Raw genomic sequence first — 22,601 nt, 5'->3', positions numbered from 1 at the left:
TTCATCTTTTCTGCTTGGGGGGTGTTCGTCAAAATTTGGGAGGGTGTTGGGGGGTGTTAGGGGGATATGGATAAATCACTGACATCAGATACAAATGTAAACCCATTAGTCATTTATCTTGTCAAGACCCCACAATGGAATAAATAAATATAAATTGGTATGTAGCTAGCAGTTTCTGATGATTTTGTGCCTACCTCTAAGTAGACATATTTACATTGTAATATAGCCAAAACATCACAAAATAAGCCATTTGCATCTTTGAAGCTATATTCTTTATTCTTAACTATGAACATGAATACTGTATATTGTATTTTCAAATCATTGTTAGAAGTTCATTAAATATTTCCCTGGAAACTGAAAGCACAATGTCCCATATCATCCATTGACGTTTTAAGATTCATTTCCTTGTAGGGTGCTTTCTTCACATTGTGTGTCAATGGAAGAAAGGCTGTAAGAAATTATCAGAGGTTGGTTATTTGCACTGGGGTAATATATTTTTTTTATTATTTTTATTATGAGTATTGGAGATAAAGCAGTTCATATAAACAGTAGGGGATAACACCATGATACCAAACAGAACTAGTTAAGAATAAGACACAATAGAATGAAAAATGTATAATATCTCAATTTTGAAAGAAGTTCTAGATACACCATGTTAAAGTATAGAGTAGAAATATTTTTAAGTTATTAAAGTTTACTTCAGCAATGTTAATTATTAGAAATAATACCATTTTAATTTCTTATTTATCTAGAATTTCCATTTTAATGTAAGTACAGAGTTTAAACATTTAGTTGTTGTAATTGAAAAACATTTTAATTTCTCTTTATGAAAGCATCACCAAGTTTGAATTACTATACAGTTTGTTCTATCTTAAGAAATTTTGATATTCAAAATTTGTCTCATGCCACATGCAGACAACTTATTGTTCAGTCGCCATGCAAGATAACAGTAGGTAAATTGTCCACCACTATATTCATTCTCTATTCTTTAGGTATATTCTACGTTTTTTTAAGGAATGGAATTGTACTGATATTAGAGCAGAATTTGTTTTCTGGTTTATGGTGCTTTAAGTCTTGAACCTTTCAATGTGTATAGTGAATAAAAATGATGGACAATTACGATAGTATTATCTTTGCCATTGACTGCACTTACTGATGGAAAGAAATCCAGAAGAAACCTCATCATTGTCTGAAATTAGTCAGCAGAGCATTTATAATTTTGATGATGGTTGTTGTCGTTGGATTTCTTTCAATCAGTAATTACAAAAGTTATTGATAGAGTTTTGACTGCAATATTGAAGAACCTATTGCATAACAAAAATGTAACACACGTTTCTCTCATATGTTGCCAAGTTATGCACCATGACACAATATTGCTGGATGTATAAACATACTTAAGTTGGATTCGATCACTATATTACACATGGAGAGTGACATTGTTACATATATAAATGCAATATTTAGCTATTTTCCAGTCATAAATTTCAACGACCATATATTATACCAGTACTAGCAGGATTCTATTCATGTCATGTATTGTTATGAAGGAACAATAAAAACTGCAAAACTACATTTGACCATAATGGAAGAAGAACACATTCTCTTCTAACCATGTCAAACTTCTACTTTCTGAACCATTTGAAGATTCTTCTCTTCTTGCTCAGGATGTTTCTCTAATGGTAAAATGTACTGTTTAGTTTGTATATTTTTTCTACTACACCTTGGCTGTAACAACTAAGTTTATTATGCATAGATTAACATAAAATTCTGGAGTACATTTCCTTGCCTTTTTTTAATAATGTTAGTATTCACTTTGCTTCCTGCTTTGAATTATAGATGTAGGCAATAAGTCGTTATATCACTATTTCCCTGTTTAACATCTTAACATGTTTTCTGCATTCCAGATACAATTTTGACATATATTTATTAATTTAAATGTAATTTTGGAACTGCCCTCTGTATAAGGAAGAGATAAGGAAGGTATGGTAAAATTAAGACATGTTGAAGAATACTGCTAGCTTTTCTTAGAAAATATTTTCAGTAATTTTCTTTATGCTCTTGCTCTATATATACTTTCATGGTAGGAGATAATATAGGAACATCCTTCAGAGATCAATCATTGAATGTGGCACTGCAATTTTAGATTTTTATTTATACATTATAGCTGCCTTGAAAGAAATAAAGCAACCTTAACATAGAAATGAAAAATATTTTAAGCTTAGGAACTATTCGGTTGTAGTCATGTCAATTGATCCATGTGAATGTTTAGTTATTTCATGTGAATGCTCAGTTATTTCATGTTGATGCTCATTTACTTCATGTGGATGTTCATTTATTTCATGTTGATTCTTATTTACTTCATGTGGATGCTCCTTTATTTCATGTGAAGGCTCAGGTGTTCCATTCAAATGTTCATTACTTATACTGTGATCTTCATTTTCATGATCATTTGATGATGTGGCAGCTTCTGTTTCAGTGGGTGCTTCAGTGGTAGTTGTGGTTGATGGGTGTTCATCTGTATGGGCTATTTCATTATGCAAGATCTCTGGGTTAGCTGGCTGTGTTGGTTCAGCAACATCTTCAACTTGCTTGGTTTCAGGTTGATGCACTTCCTTGGTGTGAGCTTCCTCTTCAGGTTTTTCTGTGAGGACACTCTTTGCTACCTCACTAATCATGCTCTCTTGAGCTTCTCCTTCTTCCTCGGGTGAAGAGTCTTCATGTTTCTCAGTATTTCCCGCCTGCAGTGAATGCACAAAAGCTGGAATGAGAGTGTGAAGTGGTATTGCAGGGGCTATCAATGGGGAAACATGGGCTGGATAGAGATGCAGCTGATGTGGTTTGGGAACTTGTTTTGTTGAAACAGGTGTCGACGTTTCTGGTGTGTTGGTAGTGCTTTCCGTTTCGGAGTTGGACTCTGGCTTATCGCTTACATCCTGTGCTGCTGGAGGCTGAGGTGTAATGTTCCTAAAGAAGTCAATAGACTTTTGCACAATACTTTTGGCTTCAGGGCCTCTAACAAATACTACACTGCTAGTGCTTCCATCTATACGTGTTTGATAAGAAAATCCACGGAATGCTTCAGGTAGTTGTCCTCCTTTTTGAGGCATGTAAATATCTTGGGAAACAGTTGTGTGTGCAGCAGTAGTTGGATAAGATGGGCCAACACTGAATGAATAGCTGAAAAGTGGTCGAGTGTATGGAATTGCTGCATGATGATAGATTAATGGAGCTGTGCTAGCTGGAAAATGTGGTATAGTGTTGAAGAATGGTGGCACTGCATTGAAATATCCTGTGTAACCTAGATGACCTCCTAAAATGGGAAGTACCAAATTGACACCAAGCAGCAGCAAAACCTGAAAAGATAGGAAAATGTGTAAGTTTAATTTATAAACATTCTAAAACTGGTAACAAAAGGGTTTAATATTTAGGATTTAATCTATAGAGTCCTTTAAAAGTCATGCAACACTAAATTTGATGTGATAAACTTAAGAGATATATTTCTTTTTTTGCAGTATAAAATCTCATCTGTTGATGTCCTCATGTACCCTTAGTACCCTCATTGCACCACGTTGCATTACACTATGGTGAAAAGTTTGAGATATTTATTATTCAAGTTGTGAATATAGTGGGGGGAGAATTGCACTCTGAAATGCACCAATTCATTTCGGCACATTTTGCGAAGAGAAGTAAATATTTTTTAAGAATCATAATTATTATTATTAGGGTGGATCAATTGAAAATGGAATAGGGGCCACAGAATGAAATCAACAAGGTTTATTTCAAATGTAATCTACAAAGTTACACAAGCACTTGTCCCACTGTTTCACCAAGTGGTGAATACCCTGCTCATAGAACTCCTTTGGCTGAGATCAGAACCAGTTGCAAACATTGTCCATGACTTCATTGTCCGAGTGGAAGCGCCGACCCTTCAATGACTTTTTCAACGAACCAAATATATGGAAGTCGCATGGCAAGAGATCAGGGCAACACTGTCCATCCAAACGTTACCAACGTGTTCTTTGTAACAGCTGATGTATGTGGCCACGTGTTGTTATGCAGCAAAACCACTCCAGAGGACAACAGGCCAAGCCGTTTGGTCTTGATTGCTGCTCGACCGCCTAAGCATATCACCTACTCACGCATGACTATCTAGGGCAAGTCCATTATGCAGTAGGGGTTTCCTTCCTTACCTCCTGCTGTACCTCTACACAGGGTTGTCGCCACTCACATACATAAATATAACCCAATACATCCACTGTTCCGTTTTCATTTGATCCACCCTCATATTTGTAGATATATGTTTTGTAATTCAAATGTAGAAGAGGACAAACGTTATATCAGAAATTCAATTGGGGATTATAGTCTCCTAGACATATATTGCTTGTGGGTAAATCACAATTCATAATTAATTCACTCATAATAATAATAAAATACCTGGTAACAGTATTAAACAATTTCCTGTATTGGTTCATTTTTTCAATGTACTTTATGAATTAAACTCTGATATGTCACATTAATTATTTGGCATCTCCGTGGATGAGACTTTATAATGAAAGAGTCGCTACTATTTTCATGGTATCAATAATCAAAGTTAGTGTTCCATGACTTGCGAGTCACTCTATAATTCTGTATGTTTTAAACCATATGGAATTAGAGTATGTATTGGATTTGATACAGTATCTATGTTACGTAGCACCTGCACACACAACACATTTGGAATATGTTGGTTCATCATTACATGCAAGTGTTGATATCAGGTTAAGAGCATTGGGTAAAGTTTTGCATATTGTACAGGTATATTTCAGTTCTGTTAAAATGCAATCAGATATTGAACAGAGCCTCAAAGTTCTCCTTATGTCAGAAGTGACTATTGGGCTGAAGCAAGTGAGGGGGCTATGAAGTCAGAAATCACCACCCTTGATTTCATTTCTGAAGAAAATAAGGTAATATAATGATTTTGCTCAATTTTCCAATTCATAATTGTGCTCAAAATATAAGGCTGCAGATTCAACACTGATTATTTTGTTTCATAGAGTAACCACCTTTGTTTCCACTCCTCTTGTACCATACATGTGTTTGTGCCATTACTTCCTTACCACCCTGATAAATGCAACAAAGGGGTAGTAGTGCTTCCCTGTAAATGGAGGCAGAAAATGGAAAGGTTTGTGGACTTGTCTAGTGTTGACTTGCCTAAGAAGGAGTTTTATTAGAAAAGTTTAAATAACCTTGGCTACTGCTAATACAATATATCCTGGGAAAAATAAGAAGGAAAATCTAAACTCTCGGAAAAGCCGTTGTGTATATATATTGACCTTTCCATTACATTACATAACCCGGGAGGATTCACCTTAGACCATTAAGGCCTTCACAATCACCAATACAGAGGCAAGGGTCGAGCATTCACTGACAGTGAAAAATGAAACAGATATGACTTTATCCTCATTGCAAGGTGTCTACTGACCAGGAATTCTGGAAATTGTGTCTGAATTGTTGGCACCGGTGTGAATTTTCTTGACAGCCTTGGAAAATTACCATATTTAATTCAAAATGCACTTTTTAACTTTTGGGTCTTTTATTTTTTTAGCTTCATTGAAAGTTTATATTATTACTTTTAGGTAGGAGGGTTACTTTTTTTAAGAGGACAAAAGGGGGAGGGGGTAGCTATTTACTCTTCCCTTAATTGATGATGCATTTATCATTTGAATGTTTCAATGGTAATGGGCTTATTCTAGATGTCAAAAAAGGGTAGTTGTGGCATTAGTTGAATATTTTTTTGTTAGTTTTAGATGACTCAGGTGAGGTGGTTGCGTAATTTTAGATGTGAAGGAGCTAAGGGAGCTGCATTTATTGTATAGCTGTGACATGTCTCATAGGTACCAATCAGAATTTGGAATAGTCATAGTTCAAAGTATATAGATTTGTAATGAGCTGACTAATGACAGGATAGTTACTCTACGACTCAGATAAAATTCCAGTATAATTCCAGGCCAGCTTGGTGGCTGAGCATGTCAAGTAACTGACTTTTGATTCTGTTCAATTGATTGATTTGGTTTATTTTACTTCGCTTTTCTGCCACTTTTGGCTAATCGCAAAGATGAGGATGAGTGATGATATGATGAAATTGATGAAGGGACACTCACAAAGAACACCCATGACCAGGCCAGGATTCAAACATGGGACCCCTGCCATTGTAGCATGGTGTATTAACCACTCTGCCATGGAGGCTGGCATTCCTAGGTTCAAGTCCCAGCCTGGGCATGGATGTTTATTGTGAATGTCTCTTAATCAATTTCATGTAATCACCACTCACCATTGTGATTAGCCAAATTACAGAAAAGTGATGCTAAATAACAAAAATACAAATAAATCGAGATTTTTCAAGGTAAATTTTCCAATAACCGAAGGTCACACAAGTATCAATTGTGAAAATAAAAATTAATTTGTATTACCATTTTACACTAAATATTTACAAATAGTTCCTTATACATCTTGCTTGAGTGTCTAAAAAGATAATATCTCAAAATTTGTTTATATTGCCAAAGGGTTGCTTCCAAACATTATTACTGTCAGTGTGTGAGTGCTCTGAAGAGAACTGGCTCAGTTGTGAAATGTCAGTCTCCAGAGTGCACTTTGTTAGTTTCTGGTCTTTGATTAGGTATCCAGAACCTTCTACATTTTTAAAGGTGATCCCTTTTCTCAAAAAATAACTGTATTCTTCAATATTCTGAGCAAAAGATTTTGTACAGTGCAAATAACATACCTATTACACCCATAATATCATTACAGTGGAATGCATAAATAGTACCAAGCAAATTGTCCATCACTATGTTTGTATCTTTGTTTTACGCAGTGAGAGCTTCAAAAATTCCAACAAAATGCAAAACAAAATGACAAGCATTATCTCTGAATTTTCATAAATGAAATTGAAGGAAAATTTTCGAGATGGCAATGCTCAGAATTTGGCCGAAAGAATCTGCGGTGGCTGCCTATGACAGTGGCGAAGCGTGGTCTTAAGAAGAAGGCAAGCAATGCAGTACACCGATGGGGGGGGGGGGGGGGTGGATAAATTATGCAACCCATTGGCCCAGCTTTTCTAGTAAAGAAACTTGAAAGAAATAACTGACTTGAAGCTTAAAATTAGTTAAGCTTTGGAATAATAGGTCATTACAACAAGAAGAAAATGCACCGGTTCTTATTTAAAAATTATGTATCATATTAATAAAAATAGTATTTCGAGTTTGATAGCATTTTAGACTTAACTTTTTTGCTATTTGCAGGTCTTAAAAAAGAGTTTCATTGCTTTCTTTACATAAGTTTTGTCGAAAAAACATCAGTTTATTGAATTTGTTTTTATAGAATATGGAAACTCACGGTAAATATCGTGTAAATTATTTGGTAGTTGTCAACACTGGCATTGTTATTTGAGATGAGTGAGGCATGAGGTGGAAGACAGCGAGCTGTTCTGCAGATTCCAGCGCTCTCCAGTGCCTGGGACACTACATTTGGTTTAACCCCTAAACGTTGACATTATTGACAGCTTTACAAATCGTGAAACTTAAGTAATGCTTTAAAGTTTGTCTACATGGAATTTAGAACAGTTATAATTATTTATTTCAATAATTCTTTGTTTATAATAAAGCAAATATTCGTCTTCGAGGTTGTGTTAACACTTACATGCTTTCTGCTATAAATGTCTGATTTCTGCTTGGCTCGGCTGTTTTCAAGAAGCCGAAAAGCTCCGAAAAGCAGAGCTTTTATTAGTGGTTTGGGGACCGTACCACAGAGCATATACCGTACCTTCGCCCAGTGTTGCCACATGAAGGGAAATTTGGAGCTAATTTTAAGTGAAAAGGGAAATTCGATGAAAAATAGCGAATTTTCAGGGAAATTTTAAGACAGACTCAACATTAATTACATTAAACATTATAAGAGATTCCAGTTTTGAAAATGAGAACATTTTTTTTTAAAAAATGTATACTTTGTCCTGAGAAGAAGGGTGGAATTTGGGTTGGTCCACATCTGGCTACCGTTTGGAGCTGGAGGTTATTGACCATTAACCTTTATGTTCCATCTTTGGGAGTGGGAGTGGGAGTCTGAGAGTATTGATTATGTAAAGTTTCCGCGGTTCTCTTAATTTTGCCTCAACACTGCACGTGCAAACCATAAAGTTCTCTTTGTCGCAAACTATCTTTACTTCAGTCTTCATTGGATACTGGGTTATTCGTGTGCGAGTGTTTGGTGGGAGGTTGTGTCCGTCTTGGACGATGGAAGAACAAGGGGAGCAAGGGAAACGATCTGCACCACCAGAATATATTAGAAAACCTCGTGGAGAATTATCGGAAGATGAAAAAACACCCCGGAAACAAGTTAAAAAATTTCCTGCGGAGTGGCAAGAAGTGACCAACAATACCTCTCAGACTCAATGGATTAAATTTTATTAAAAAAAACTTGCTGTGTTTTAGAAGTTTTCACCTAATATGTAAAATTTACCAGAATGGAACATTTACTCAGGTATGTACTATAATTTTTAAATTTAAAAGGTAAAAATGTGATTTTTCACACAAACTCTTCATATCTAAAGGAAGTGACGTTTCATTTGCGCCTTACTAGAACAGCCATACTAGAATATTTATAATTTTCTTCTGATGGGGTAATGAAGACAAGGGGTATTGGCCTCCCTAAATCCAATCTCTGTTTGTGTGTTTTGCTTTTTACTTACGAAAATCTTCAGTTGCCAATTCTAACGTAGTTTTACTTTAATCTGAAAACGGAAAAAATGGCTTGGTTTATCAATAAAAATTAAATCTTCCAAAAAAAAACCCTTTAAAGATATTGATTTATTGATGTTATTGTTTATTGATTTGATTTATTTTACTTCACTTTTCTGCCACTTTTGGCTAATTTGTGAAGATGGGGATGAGTGATGATATGATGAAATTTATGAATGGACACTCACAAACAGTAATGCCCAGGCCGAAAATTCGAACCCGTGACCACTGGCGTCGTAGCATTTAAAAGTTAAATTGTTTAACATTTCATACATACATACGAACATGGGTCAACGATAATATTTATTGCTATTGTTATTATTATTATTAATAATTCTTTAGATGAAGGGAAGAAATGGGCGAAAAAGGGAAATTTTACCCCTTGCAAAGGGAAATTGTGCTTACATATTGTGGCAACACTGCCTTCACCAGCATCTACCCTTCGCCATATGGTACTTCAGGAGCTTTAGTTTCCCGCGCAGTGGCTGCAAGCAGAAAGGTTGCTGCGCTTGCCAACGGGCTGCTGAGGGAGTTCGAGGCCGTAATATTTCGCGAAATCGAGTTCGATTGAAACTAAATAAGCCACTCAACATTGAGTACACTAAATAATATTTTAATTGTGGAAGCAGTGCTTGCATTGCTTGTACTATATCTTCGCCACTGGCCTATGATGTAGCTTCGGCAGCTCTGTAGCTACTCATCACCGGCTTATTAAGAAACAAAGGAAAGTATGTTCAGGAATCAATCCGAAACTCGTCAATAAAATTCAGTAATGCTGGAGAATGTAAGTAGTCTCCCTGATGGTGTAGTGGCATTGTGTCAATGGTGTCGGCTACAGGGCATCCGGAAGTACTTTGGATGTAGGGGTGGTTCGGTTGAACGCAGCGGCGGCTCAAGGGGGTGAGCCGGCGTGCCATGGCACTACCCTCAGAAGAAATGCATACCTAACCCAAGTATTGTTAAATTAATACATTGATAGTTTACAGACAAGGAGATTCGAATCTTGCAATCGGTCAAGCTAACGTGACGACCGCCCCAACCTCAGACTAGATATGAACCGCCCCAACCTCCTCACTGTATCGCAAGCTATTTCGTACCCTCGGCGAGGCAGCGGTCCGCGCCACCCAAGAGCTGGCCTAACCAAGTTGAAACACGTGCAGAGGGTTGGAGAAGTCTCAGCGAGTAACATTTCCACCATGAGCCGGGAAGAAGGTGGCATTGAGTGGTGTTAGCCAATTGGGTTAGCCCATAAGACACCAGCCGTGCCCTTTCCGCTTGGCACAGCGAGGGAACTTTCGCAGTGTTGACACAGTTGCCATCTTCAGAGATAAGTCGCTAAATACGACGGATTTGTAAGACCCGTTGGGGAAGTAATTCGTGAAAAAGGTACTATCTACTTTTCTGCCAACTTTTGGAGAAACGAACCTAGTATTTTTCCAAAGTTAAATGAAGATTTTGATAATAGATAGATGCGCCTAGAGGGCCATCCAGACTTTTTAAAAATATAAAAGTAAAAAATTCTATGGTGATGTGAGTTTCCTTTGTCATTTCGACAATTTCTTTTTACATCAAATGTCTAGAATATTTTCAAAATCCAGTTGGAATACGTGTGCATGGGGGAGGAGAAGGTGAGAAGATTTGTTTTCCCTCCCTCTTGTAATTGTGTTTTTAGTGAAGTGTCCTGTAGTGTATAAAGATAGGTTAGTGAGTGAAGATGAATCATATTAGTGTGTTATTACTTAAACACACACTGTTTTCCACGTTACCAAACAAGGATAAACATCTTGGCCAGTGGGGCAACCTCAAGGAGGGGGCGGGAGCATTGCGGAGGTTTTTTTTTCGATTTCTTGATCACGTTGGCACTACCCATCATACTTGCCGCCGGCCGCCACTGGTTGAACGTGAACATAAGAAGGCAGGATAGTGTTGAACACAGCATACAGCTTTACCCGTTTAACGTTTTTTTTTTTCATTATAGAATTATATTCTTCTCTATCCTTAAAAATAAAATGCTTCTCGTTAATAATTCATTGGAAGAATAAATTTTCACTGTTGTGGATTAAAATGTGCCCATTTCGTCTATACATTCTTCAGTTATTGGCCAATTCCTGATGTTAAAATAACTATATTAAAAAAAAATATATCACAAATTTAGTCTTGAATCTACGAAACCCTACCCAATTCTACATAAAGGAGAAAGAACTACAATAATTATTTCCTGCTGGTCTACCATCCTTGCAACTGAACTGTAAGGTAAGATAACTACAAAGGCAAATAAAGGTTAATCAACAGCAAAATTGGCTTTGATATAACATTATTAATACGTCAATGACCTTGAAGTCCGTCTCGATACTCCAGCACTGAACCTATTGGTTTTTTGGTACAGTCAGAAGATTGATTAACTTATCTAGAAGAAGAGAATGAGTGATGATATGATAAAATTGACGAAGGGACACTCACAAAGAACACCCATGCCCAGGCCGGGATTCGAATCTGTGACCCCTGGCGTCGTAATGGACTGTGCTAACCACTCCGCTACGGAGGTCGGCTACAGTCAAGAGAAAATTACTTACAATATTGCCTACCTGAGTTGAAAAGCCATTGAAAACTGGAAACACATTGGCAGCCTAGACCAAAGAAATACTGCACGATACCTTCTGCAGGGAAGCAGATAAAGTGTATGTAAGTTGTAGGAAATTTAGAATGTTTTTCGGTAAGTCGCTAACAACGTCAATTTTCCACTTATTATATCCTATCTCTGCCTTAAAGCCGGGATAAAATAAGCATGCAAATACTAGGCAAGGTGAGAATTTTAATTTACCGGTTTGTTGATGTTAGGGGAGGGGGTGTGATTTTGCTCGGCTACAGTTAGCTACAGTGGATATTTCTGCGTTTGTTCCCTCGTGTATTTCATCAATTCATCCTGCATCCTTATTCGTCGCGATTAATTTAGGAAAGTGGCATGAAATGTCTAAAATTAAAATAAGGAATCCTTTCATCAACGTGTTTGTTGTTCAAAGATTGAAGGTGATTTTGTCAGCACCAGACTTCAAAAGCCTGGTATACACCCTGCTATGTGTGCATTGAGGGGATGAAGGCGGGAGAGGCACATCAGTTTTATAATTAACCAAGAGCTACTCATGAAATACTTGTTGTATAAATAAGTAAAATCCGATTGAGTGAATATTTAATGCCATCTTGAATTTTGATATTTTTTCAATAATTTCCATCATCAAAACAAATTATAATTATTGACATGGCTATATATATACCGAAAAAATGGGTGGGGTTCAACGTTCAGCAGCCCAAGGATGGCACAAATTTCATCGTTACAATTTAATTGTTACTATTTATTTATTATGAACAACTTTTAAATTATAACCAATAAAATTTTCTGTAAACAAGTTGGAAGCAAACATTGGCTGCATGTAATACAACAATATAATTTTTACATTTAACTTTGTTCGAATTGGGCTTTTATTTTTAAAACACTTACTTTGTGTGTTATATAGCTTTCCAAACCTGCTCAACCAATTTCGAGATTTATTTGTTTGATTATATAATTAGTGCAAAGTGTTTATTAAACCAATAGGAAGGTTTTGGAATGTTTGCATAAAACTTACATTTGATACATGGCTTCAAAGATTAGGAAGCTAGATGTCCTTTGTTTCACTTCCACGTAGATTATTTTACACCGGCTCCTCTATGAAACAAAATTAGCTATGCAGATAACGATTGACAACCAATAAAGTTATGAATAATTGATTAGGGCGTGGTGGTACAATTTGTAAGACGGATGTCAGTCTAGAAAGTGACGTCTTTCGTCGGAACGGATTTCTGGTTAGGCTGTAGCCCGGGATTCCCATACTTAGTTCTTTGAGACCTTCGGAGACGAAATTTTAATTTTTTTTTAATGATGAAATTCGTTCGTAAACTCGTGCGTGAGAGTGTGGAATGACTTTTTCTTTCCTCCGTTTTTTTTATGTCTGTGGAAACCAGTTTGAACAGTGGACCTGCCAATTACATATAGGAAATAATTTTGAAGGCCTAGGTGGAAAACCTGTTCACCAGTGTGTCCTTGGCCCACATGAGTGATTAACAATACTGCAGCTTTCGATATCTTGTATTGAGATGGAAGAATATATGGGTTCAATGCTTTCTAGGTTAACAAAGACTGATCTTGAATTAGCATTCAAACGTATTCGTTTATTCGACTATCTAAAAACATGATAGCTTTTTCAACGTTGAGGATATTTGCTCTCCACGATACGGAGACAAAAGCTTCCTTATATATTTATTTATTGTTTATTGATTTGCTTTATTTTACTTCGCCTTTTGTGTCACTTTTGGCTAATTTGTGAAGATGTGGATGAGTGATGAAATTGGAGAATGGACACTCACAAACATCCATGACCAGGCCAGGATCCGAACCCGGGACCCCTGGCGTCGTAGCGTGATGTGCTAACCACTCCGCCACGGGGGCCGGCAAAAGCTTCTTTAACAACAGGACTAATTTTAATCAGCGAACAAATGTCTTTCGTCTTTATTACAACAAACGGTATGGACGTCAAGAACGTAGTAGAATACGTACACTCAAGAACTATACTCTGTCCCAGGAATCTCTGGAGCAAGCGAACGAAAACGAGTCCCCTACTCAAGTAGTGAACTCGAAGGGGCTCGACCAATGAACGCGTGAGAGGGAAAGGTGAGGCAGTTACCAGCGATTTCCCCATTTGCAGCAGCGCCCACTGCTTCACTCCGACCACTCGTTTTCTCCCCCTTCTCCGCCGTTATGTGCGGCGTTGCTCCACAGATTCCTGCGACAGAGTATAGAATTGTTACGCTGAGGCTGTATAGGGTAGGGGCACTTATCATTTGATACATGGCTTCAAGATTGGGGAATTATAACCGCACAGTAGTATTCTGGCTGTATATCCAGGCACTGGACTCTAGTTATCCTGAACAATACAGTTTCAAGCTGACCTACTCGAGTGCCTTCCGTAATTGTCAGCTCTTACAATCGTGTCCATTTGATTTGATTTTTGTTATTTAGCGTCGCTTTTCTGACACTTATGATTAATCACGACGATGAGGATGAGCGATAATGTGATGAAATTGAAGAAGGTACACTCACAAAGAACACCATGCTCAGGCCGGGATTCGAATTTGTGACTCCTGGCGCCGTACCACTCCGCCGCAGATGCCCGTTCATATGGCCATGATTGAATGCAAATACATCTACTGCAGTGAGTATATAGGTCTACTTAGGTTTACATGGTTTGTGTTAACTTCAATTTTATTGGAGATTAAATATGCATGCTCTTTCTTATAACACTCGAACTGATGTAATTGTACGAGGAGCGGCGTCAAACTTTGTCAAACACTGGATTCATCCGAGAATGAAAAATTCAAGAATTTTCTGTACAGTGTCCAGTCATTTTCACTAACTTCTCCCAATGCGGCTTCATAACATACAGGTATGCTGTGTTTGTAAAACAAGTCTACATCTATACGTTGACTCGGAGTTTGATGTCATTGTGTGAAAGTAGCATATCCAGAGAATATTGTAGATGCAGCAAATGGATGTTTTCTTATGTCAATAAATGTATGACTGTCCGATGCACATTTTAGTCTTCACTCGCTCTCCACACAACTGCTGTCAGCACTATCGCACTATCATACACAAACAAAATAGTTTCGTAGAATGCCTCTTTGTCCACGTACTTCTAAATGATTGCTGCACATCCATACATACATATACAGGCATTAATAAATCCCTTAGTATATTGCAGCCTGGTGTTTCACAAATATTTTCACCGACTCTCGTACACCGTAATTTATCCACACACCTCTAACCCCACAGATTTCGTCAACACCATCATAAAATTTTCACAAAGGCCCAACTTTTGGGCCATTTTGGCTCTAAATTTACCGTTACATACCCTAAATACGAAATCCCCCCTCCAGGTGGAAAATTCTGGATAATCCCCTGCTCGTACATATATCGTTTCGCTAAATTACTGAATGCCTCTCCTGAGGCATTTCACTGAAATTTCGCAACTGGGAGCGTTTCAAAAATGTTAATGATGAATTAGGTCATAAATGTACACACTTAACTTGGATAACTTCAGCGTGCTTTCAGGACCTTCATTCATGTCAATTATTTCTTTGGTTAATGCGAGGCTACATTAACGTATTAGCTTGTTATACCATTGTCCTTATTTTGCAGGAAATACATGGTAAACCGGCATATTTAAACGTAGAAGGGGAAACTAGTTTGCTTTCTTAGATTATTCTCGATTCTTGCAATTTAATGGAGAGTTCCATTTTTATCTCCCAGACGTCAAATTTTTGGTAAAAGTGGTTTGCGGAAGATTTAGAGACTGGGGTTAATGAATGGCTCTTAAGCAATCATGCAAAACAGGATTGCGTCGTAATTGATTTGATGCCGGAGGCAACTTGCAGTCGTGATTACCCTTTCTTCTTGCAGTTCTTGCATGCGTTAGATTTGTCAACAATCTGAATTGTATGCAGCGTTCAGAGTGAGGGTGGTACACGCCCCCGATTCTTTAAATTTACATACCTACGTCGTTTTCGTAATTGTCTCCTGAGGCATGTTTCATTTGAGATTTTTTAAAGTTAAGTATCCACCTCTCTTTTACGCAGTTCAAACACAGGGATTGGTCATTTAACGAGTTTTCGATTGTAGATGAAGGCGAATAGTTGTCGTTATGCCGACCTCCCTGGTGGAGTGGTTTTAGTGGTTAGCACAGCACGCTACGACACCAGGGGTTCCAGTTTCGAATCCAAGTGTGGTCATGGGTGTTCTTTATGAGTGTCCCTTCATCAGTTTCATCAAATCATCCCTCATCATCATGTTCGCGATTAGCCAAAATGAAAATAAACAATATAAGTTTAAAAAAATATAGGAAGTTGTAGTTCCTGCTGGTTTCGGTGAACGAGTAGTTAGACATATCCTGGTTAAAGCGTGGATGTGCTATCTTGTTTGTCCCAGTATCTCTTTCATCAGTTCATCATTCATTCTCATTAACCGTTGCGATTAACCGACCGAGATAGGTAGAGGAGCGAAGTAAAATAATTAGAAGTAGAAATGTTCAATTAATCCATTATGTCCGGCTGGCTACCATTGTGTATAAACATTCTTGTATATACATTCTAAGATTCAAGAAGTATTTTATTGCTTGTTTTTACATATATGTAATATACTTAGTTGATGATAGTTTTAACACACACTGCTTTGTAATAATTATTTCATTATTTATACGAGATTCCAAGCATTATGCGGCCTTACTATGCACAAGATATACTTTAAAGACAATGTAATGTCGAGTGTGGAGTTATTATAAAGTGTAGCATAACCTTTTTACCAAATTTGTCAAAGCTTTAAAAAAACACTTTTTACATAGAAGTACATTCTAATTGAGGCTGGGCCTGCAGAATTCAGTTGTATGTGTGTATTTTTGTTTGTGTTACACCGTTTTTTCACCTATAAAGGTTAACCACGAAGTTGAAGATGAATTGTGATGAAATTGACGGAACGTTTAAGCTTTGGTCGAGATTTTAACCGAGGACACTTGGCTTCGTAGCTCGCAACACCAATCAATTCGCCACGGACATTAGCTTTCAGTTGTGCATAAATTGTAAGATAGACGTGAGCTTTCAGTGGTAAGCTAATCGGGACTCTTCGATTATAATTCACAATAGATGTTGTAAGAAATATCACAAGGTACTAACCTTTTACACAACCGGAATTATTGTATTGTGCTTATCTTAAAAATTGCAATTCCCGGCATTGATTCTTACAACAATCAATGCACTTAACAGATCAGTTTCCAATGCTAGATGAATACAGCTACAGGTTACTTTCTTCATTGCTTTGAGGTTAGAACTCATGTTTATGGTCGTCGCCAGAAATTTTTCTAGGAGGTTAAGATCAGACCGTTTGAATAAAATTAACAATAATAAATTATTATTTTTTGCCAATTTATTATTATCATTATTCTTTAAGAGACTCCTGCTCAAGACACTAGATGAATTAATATCTGGTACAACTGTTTCCCTTTATTTCTGCACGTTTCATACCATTAATATACTGATGTGCATAGTTATTATATTTTGTTATTACTTTTAACATACATGGTTTAAGAAAAATCTTTGAAAATGTGAACTTTAGTCATGAAGTTTACATTGTATTACCTCTTGCATAACAAAAATCACTTTTGGAATTTTGAAAAATTATGGAACGATCCATTCTTTGGATTGAGTGGTAGAATATGCAAGGTGGTATTTGAAGGAGGGATGCAAGAGGAATCCCCCCCTCAGTTTACTATTTTTTGTCTCTTCGAGGGAAATTATGTATATATAATTTACATAATATCTTGATGCTTTAAAAGTAGTTACTGGAATTTCCCCCAAAATGTTAACTGAAAACCCCTTTAAAATGCCTCCCGATTGCCAGTTTTGAGAGTGAAAAGTTCTAAAAATACGAAATATCTTGTCGTGTATGACCCCCCCCCCCTAGAAAGCAAATATGTACTATGTACCTTTACAATTCCATCCCCTCCATAAAAAAGAATGCTGCTTACGCCTGTTCCTTTGGTTATTCTGTTGGAATACTAATTAAATTAACATTATTTCTGTTGCCGACTACGAAATTAGTAAGCTTTTGGTTTAAAAAAATAATTGAATGTTGTTAATTTCTGGGGGGTCGACTGATGGGTTTGACGCCCCCACCAGTGTGACGTCTATGCATATGCTAGAAATAACTTCGAATTCTCTAGATGTTAGACGCAAGTACGCACTGGTTTGAGTTGAGTTAAGTTTTTGTTTCAAGTCCACTTTTATGCACATGTAGGCTAACTGGGACTGGAGATACAGCTTAAAGTGGGATTCGAACCACTATGTGCCTCCACTGGGTGTCGAACCCGGGATCTGACCCCTTGATTACAAGGCGATGACGCTACCACTGCGCTATCGGGTAGGCCCACATCACTGGTTTGCATATTTGACTTATGTATATAATCGTTCACTTACAAGCCTCTGTGGATCTCACTTTAAACTGTAGGTCTAGTCCCGATTAGCCTTACTGTGCATAAAGTGGACGTAGAAACACCAACTCAATCAATAAATCAATTACACGCCTCTGTATCTAAACACATTGAGTGGCTGTCTCATAATCTCGCCTCTGAAGAGAGCATCTATATTCCACTGTGTTTGTTCTTCAACCTATTCCATCAACTCATCATTGAAATTAAACCTGAGCATATATCGTTTACGACAAACCTATATCTTGAAATATTATCCACGTCAAAAAAAAAAAGCATTATTTAGAAAGCTTAGAACATTTACTAACATATCGAACCACCTTTTACTAACTTCAATGGTAGGCGTTTCGCAAAACTACAATGAATGCACCACGACTTAATTTATATTGTTTTGAACAAGCCACTTGTTTGGTTTTGAAATGCAGAGCGTAACATACAAACGTGTCGCAATGGTGGGACAGAACCAGTTGTGTTGGTGCTCTTAGTTGTAATTAATGGCATGAACGAGACAACACGGCTGATGTGAAAGGCGTGGTTCAGATTCAATCGTGACTGTAGTGCTGCTGGAAGAATCGTAGACGGATTTAAATAAAACAGCCAGTCACAAGCCACTTGACTTCGCGTGACGGTAGGCACCTGCAATCTTTCCAGGAGGCGTATTGTTGCATAATTCGTATAAGTACTTTGATTGTAATAAAAACAAGTTGGATATGTATGTGCAATTCGAGTGCATTTGGATTGGAAAGAATGACTTATAAGTATTAACATTTTCAATGGGCTAATGATACTGTTTGCCTGAATATCAAATAATTTGTTGGCTTATTAAGGACATTTTTAATTAGTAAGGAGGGAAAGTAGTATCAGATTTGTAGCTTATCAAGTACGATTTGCAGACACTGATTATCATGCGTAACTATTACACACACCTATACATGGACGTGTGTTTCGCACGCGCGTTTTTATATGTAGATTCGTGATCAGAAGGCCGCAGATTAAAATTCCACGGCCAGTCACCTTGGTAGGTTTTTCCGGTGGTTTTTCTTAATCACTCCAGGCGAATGCTAGGATGATACTTTTAACCGAGGCCACATATTGTTCTTTCTATTTCTTTGGCCGTTTTCATCCTGTCCTTGTTTCATTTAACTAATTATAATGGCACAGTCGGAATAAGTAATTAAATCACAGGCTAAAACCCTATGATTTATATCTTATTGGCAGATAAATAACTGTAGAAATGAAGGAGTATTCCTATATGTGCTAGGTTGTCTTTCAGTAAAGTTTAAAGAAATTCGTTTGAATTTCTGCGAGTTTTTCAGTACTTCTCGAGTCCGCTTCGGTGGTCGAGCACGTTGAGTGGTCGGCTCCCAGTCTCGGCACCAAAGTTCTTCATTCGATTCCCGATCTGGGCACGTGTGTTCATATGTGTTTGTCCCTTCATCAGTTTAATTTGGTCATCATTTATTCTTGTTGTCGCGATATGCCTAAACAGTCAGAAAAGCGACGTAATATAAACAGAATAGAAATAGACAACAACGCTAAATTTACCTTGACATAAAACGGCGCTCATCTGACGAAGAGGAGTACTTGTCGTTTGCTTTTTTTCATTCTTCATATATATGTATATATAATAGTACCCTGAGATAGCCATTCTGCACAAATTCATGAAAGTTTATCACATCGTGGCTCCCAGTTTCAGATTGATTGATTGATTGATTTGCTTTTATTTTACTTCGCTTTTTGTGCCACTTTTGGATAATTTGCGAAGATGGGGAGAAGTGATGATAAGATGAAATTGATGAATGAACACTCACAAATATTAATGCCAAAGCCGGGATTCGAACCCGGGACCCCTGGTGTCGTAGCGCGATGTGCTAACCAGTCCGCTACGGGGTCCGGCTTCCAGTTTAAGAAATCCTCACTTCAAAATTCAGAATATTCTCCCTTGTAATGTTCTATTTTTATTGTTAAACTTTGCATTTCTGCCACTTTTGGCTAATCGTGACGATCAGTATGAGTGATTAGATTAGATGGATTAATGAAATAATAATCACAGAGAACATCCGTGGCCAGGCCGGGACTCGAAAGCGCTCAGATAAAGAACGAGATAAGTAACGCTAAATAAAACAGCCTAATTTCTCTATTAATGCTAATGTATAGTCACGAAAACTTCTGGGTTGTTGAAAGTCAATGGTATCGTTTCAACACAGAACTGTCCATGACTGTACACTAGATCCTCAGTTCTGAGTGACCCACCCCCCACCCCACAGAAAATCGCACCAGGCACTCCGTGAATGCACTGACATTTCTTAACCACTAGTTTGTCCAGTCAAACACTCATCATCTTGGACAACTCTTTGGGAGTCCAAATCATTTTTGCACTTCGATAAATTTGTAGTTCTTTAAGTGAGTAAAGTGTGGCAAATTTCAGACATAAAGGTTATTGTTTTGTAATTTAGTGAATTTCTAATCTAAATTCAAAAATCAATAAGACTGGTGGAAGAATATTTTATTATGATGGTGTTTTTACATGCGGGAGTATAATGATTGCCGCTTCTTGTCAGCTTTAAAAATTGACTGTAGACCCAAATTTTCAACGTTAATAGGAAAGCGTTTTGAATAAGAGGTAGCAGAATCTTATCCAGTCAGAGAAAAAACATCAATGAGAATCGATGCACCGACCCAATATCTTCCAAGAAAACCGGACGACAAACTCTCACTTATGTTACAGTTACACACCATGTGTGCATTTATTTCAATGTCGTCGGAATGGGCAATGTTACAAAAAAAAACGAAAAAAAATACAGAGTACACTAATTTCTCCACATTTTGCAAGTGGAAGCGTTTTTTAATGTTGATTATTAAGCTAGACGTGATGCTTGAAAAATATTATGAATGAGAATTTTCAGAATCCCATGTACACTTATGGAGAAAAACTCAACTTCAACTTAAAGTTGCAGCTAATCAAATGGAAGTTTCGACTTTTTCGCTGGTGAAAATCATCATCAAACTGTCATCTTTCCGTTGTTACCTTTTCCTATGCCATCAGAAGTTTTATATTCAAAGAGAACAAATAAAATAATATTCTCATAAGCACAATGTTAAATTTCCTTTCTCTCTCTCCTACAACAATCCTGGCACAGACTGCTTCTTTAACCTCATCCCACTTAAAGATTCCCAAAACGAAAAAAAAAGAACTCGTTAGTTCGATGTTTGTACTCATTGTTATATTTTGAACGGTTAATATATGTGTGTGTGTAAGTTAGACATTTATAAGCTTTGATTGTAATTGAATGGTTTGATGCATAGGCGTAACTTGCGGGGCAAAGGGGAACGCGCCCTCAAAATTCTCAGATGTATTAAAATTTACAAGTATTTTTGTTAACCTCCTGGGACCCGAGGTTCAGTTCTGCCCCCTCCCCACCTCCAAGGTTATGTCCCAATTTACGCAGCTGATTTGACGGACATTTATGCTTCATTATTTTCATCGGAAGTCTAGTACAAGTTTCCCCGGCTTGATTTTGTTATCGGCAGATCAATTGTCGGACATGCACGTGAACGAGTGTACAACACTATAATTCAAAACTGTAGCAAGTCATATATTTTATTGATATTAAAATGGAAAGCACATCCACTGGGGTAGAGTTTCAAATTAGAACGAAGAACCACAATTTTTTTTATTTTAGATTTCAGTATCAAGATATTCCGAAATCAATAATTTTGTGTACGTCTTTCACTCACAGTCCATATCCCAATATTCCAAGTTAGGGCAATGTCGCACTTTTAGTATTAACAATATTGTCTTCTTTCCGCTTACACTCAATTATGATAAAGAAAATGGTATTCGTATTGTCATGGTGTACTTACAAAACGGAAGCCGTACATTCTGAAAAAACACACACTGTAGGAAAGCACTGGTATCCACTAGCAAACCATGACAACTAATAGCCTTCTGAATTGACTCATATATATAGTTCTTCCTCTGGAGCAGCGTGACCTGGATACAAATCTCGTAAGCATGCGCTCAGTTCGGTTCGCTCACTGCCTGGAGCCTGAGGAAAGTCCCCGCCCCTCCCATGCGCGCTTTGGAGAACGACACAGCACTCGCTGAAATTAAAGAAAATAAAAGCATAAGAACCTGTGATTAAGGTTTTGATTTTATGAGGAAAACGACTCGTTTTATGCTTTTGGAAGGACATATTTCATCATGAAAATGGTGACGAGGCGTGAATTGAATATGGTTATTGATATTTACCTCGTATAGAACCAAGGTGAAGGAACCTTCGTAATATTGTATTCAACGTGTAACACCAAGAACAGAACTCGAAGCATCGATTGAGATATAATGGTTCGATACACTGGCGGGGCTACAGCCCCCTCCTAAATGTGAAAAAAAATGTTCAGATAAAAGCAGTAAAGAACAAGGGAAGAACCAAAGTGGAAAATGCAAACCCTCCTTAAAATAACCCCCGATTAACATCTCTATCTTTCAACAACTTTCAGAATGAAGGTTCAAAATGGTGATTATGAAATATTTTATTTTGTATCCCTCTCCCCTTAGAACGCAGACCCCTCCGAAAAACTTCTGCGTATGCTAGTGGTACGATATATCTATATATATGAGTTGAAATGAGTTTTCAGTCCACTCTATGCACAGATAAGCTAATCGAGACTGGGTCTACACTTTAAAGTGGGATCCATATTTGTGTGTGTGTGTCCTCCTCTACCATTTCTACAATCTGAAGAAATGGTTTTGTTTTTGACTTGTCTA

The 22,601-nt window shown here is 37.3% G+C and overlaps 1 protein-coding gene across 1 annotated transcript; it reads right to left on the bottom strand.

The window, feature by feature from the left end:
- Positions 1 to 353: 353 nt before the first annotated feature.
- LOC145984420 (uncharacterized) lies at positions 354 to 21,791 on the bottom strand. The gene is made up of 2 exons (XM_083118083.1): positions 21,698 to 21,791; positions 354 to 3,353 (listed from the first exon to the last, which is right to left on the bottom strand). Exons 1-2 carry the CDS (start codon positions 21,713 to 21,715, stop codon positions 2,226 to 2,228), a joined length of 1,146 nt encoding a protein of 381 aa, XP_082974209.1. The 5' UTR covers positions 21,716 to 21,791; the 3' UTR covers positions 354 to 2,225.
- Positions 21,792 to 22,601: the final 810 nt, after the last annotated feature.

This window comes from Lepisma saccharinum, chromosome 2 (genome assembly GCF_977018435.1).
Source record: "Lepisma saccharinum chromosome 2, izLepSacc3.1, whole genome shotgun sequence".
NCBI classification, from domain to species: Eukaryota; Metazoa; Arthropoda; class Insecta; order Zygentoma; family Lepismatidae; genus Lepisma; species Lepisma saccharinum.
Note: the sequence above shows the minus strand (reverse complement) of the source record. Positions and strands in the feature narration are given on the sequence as shown.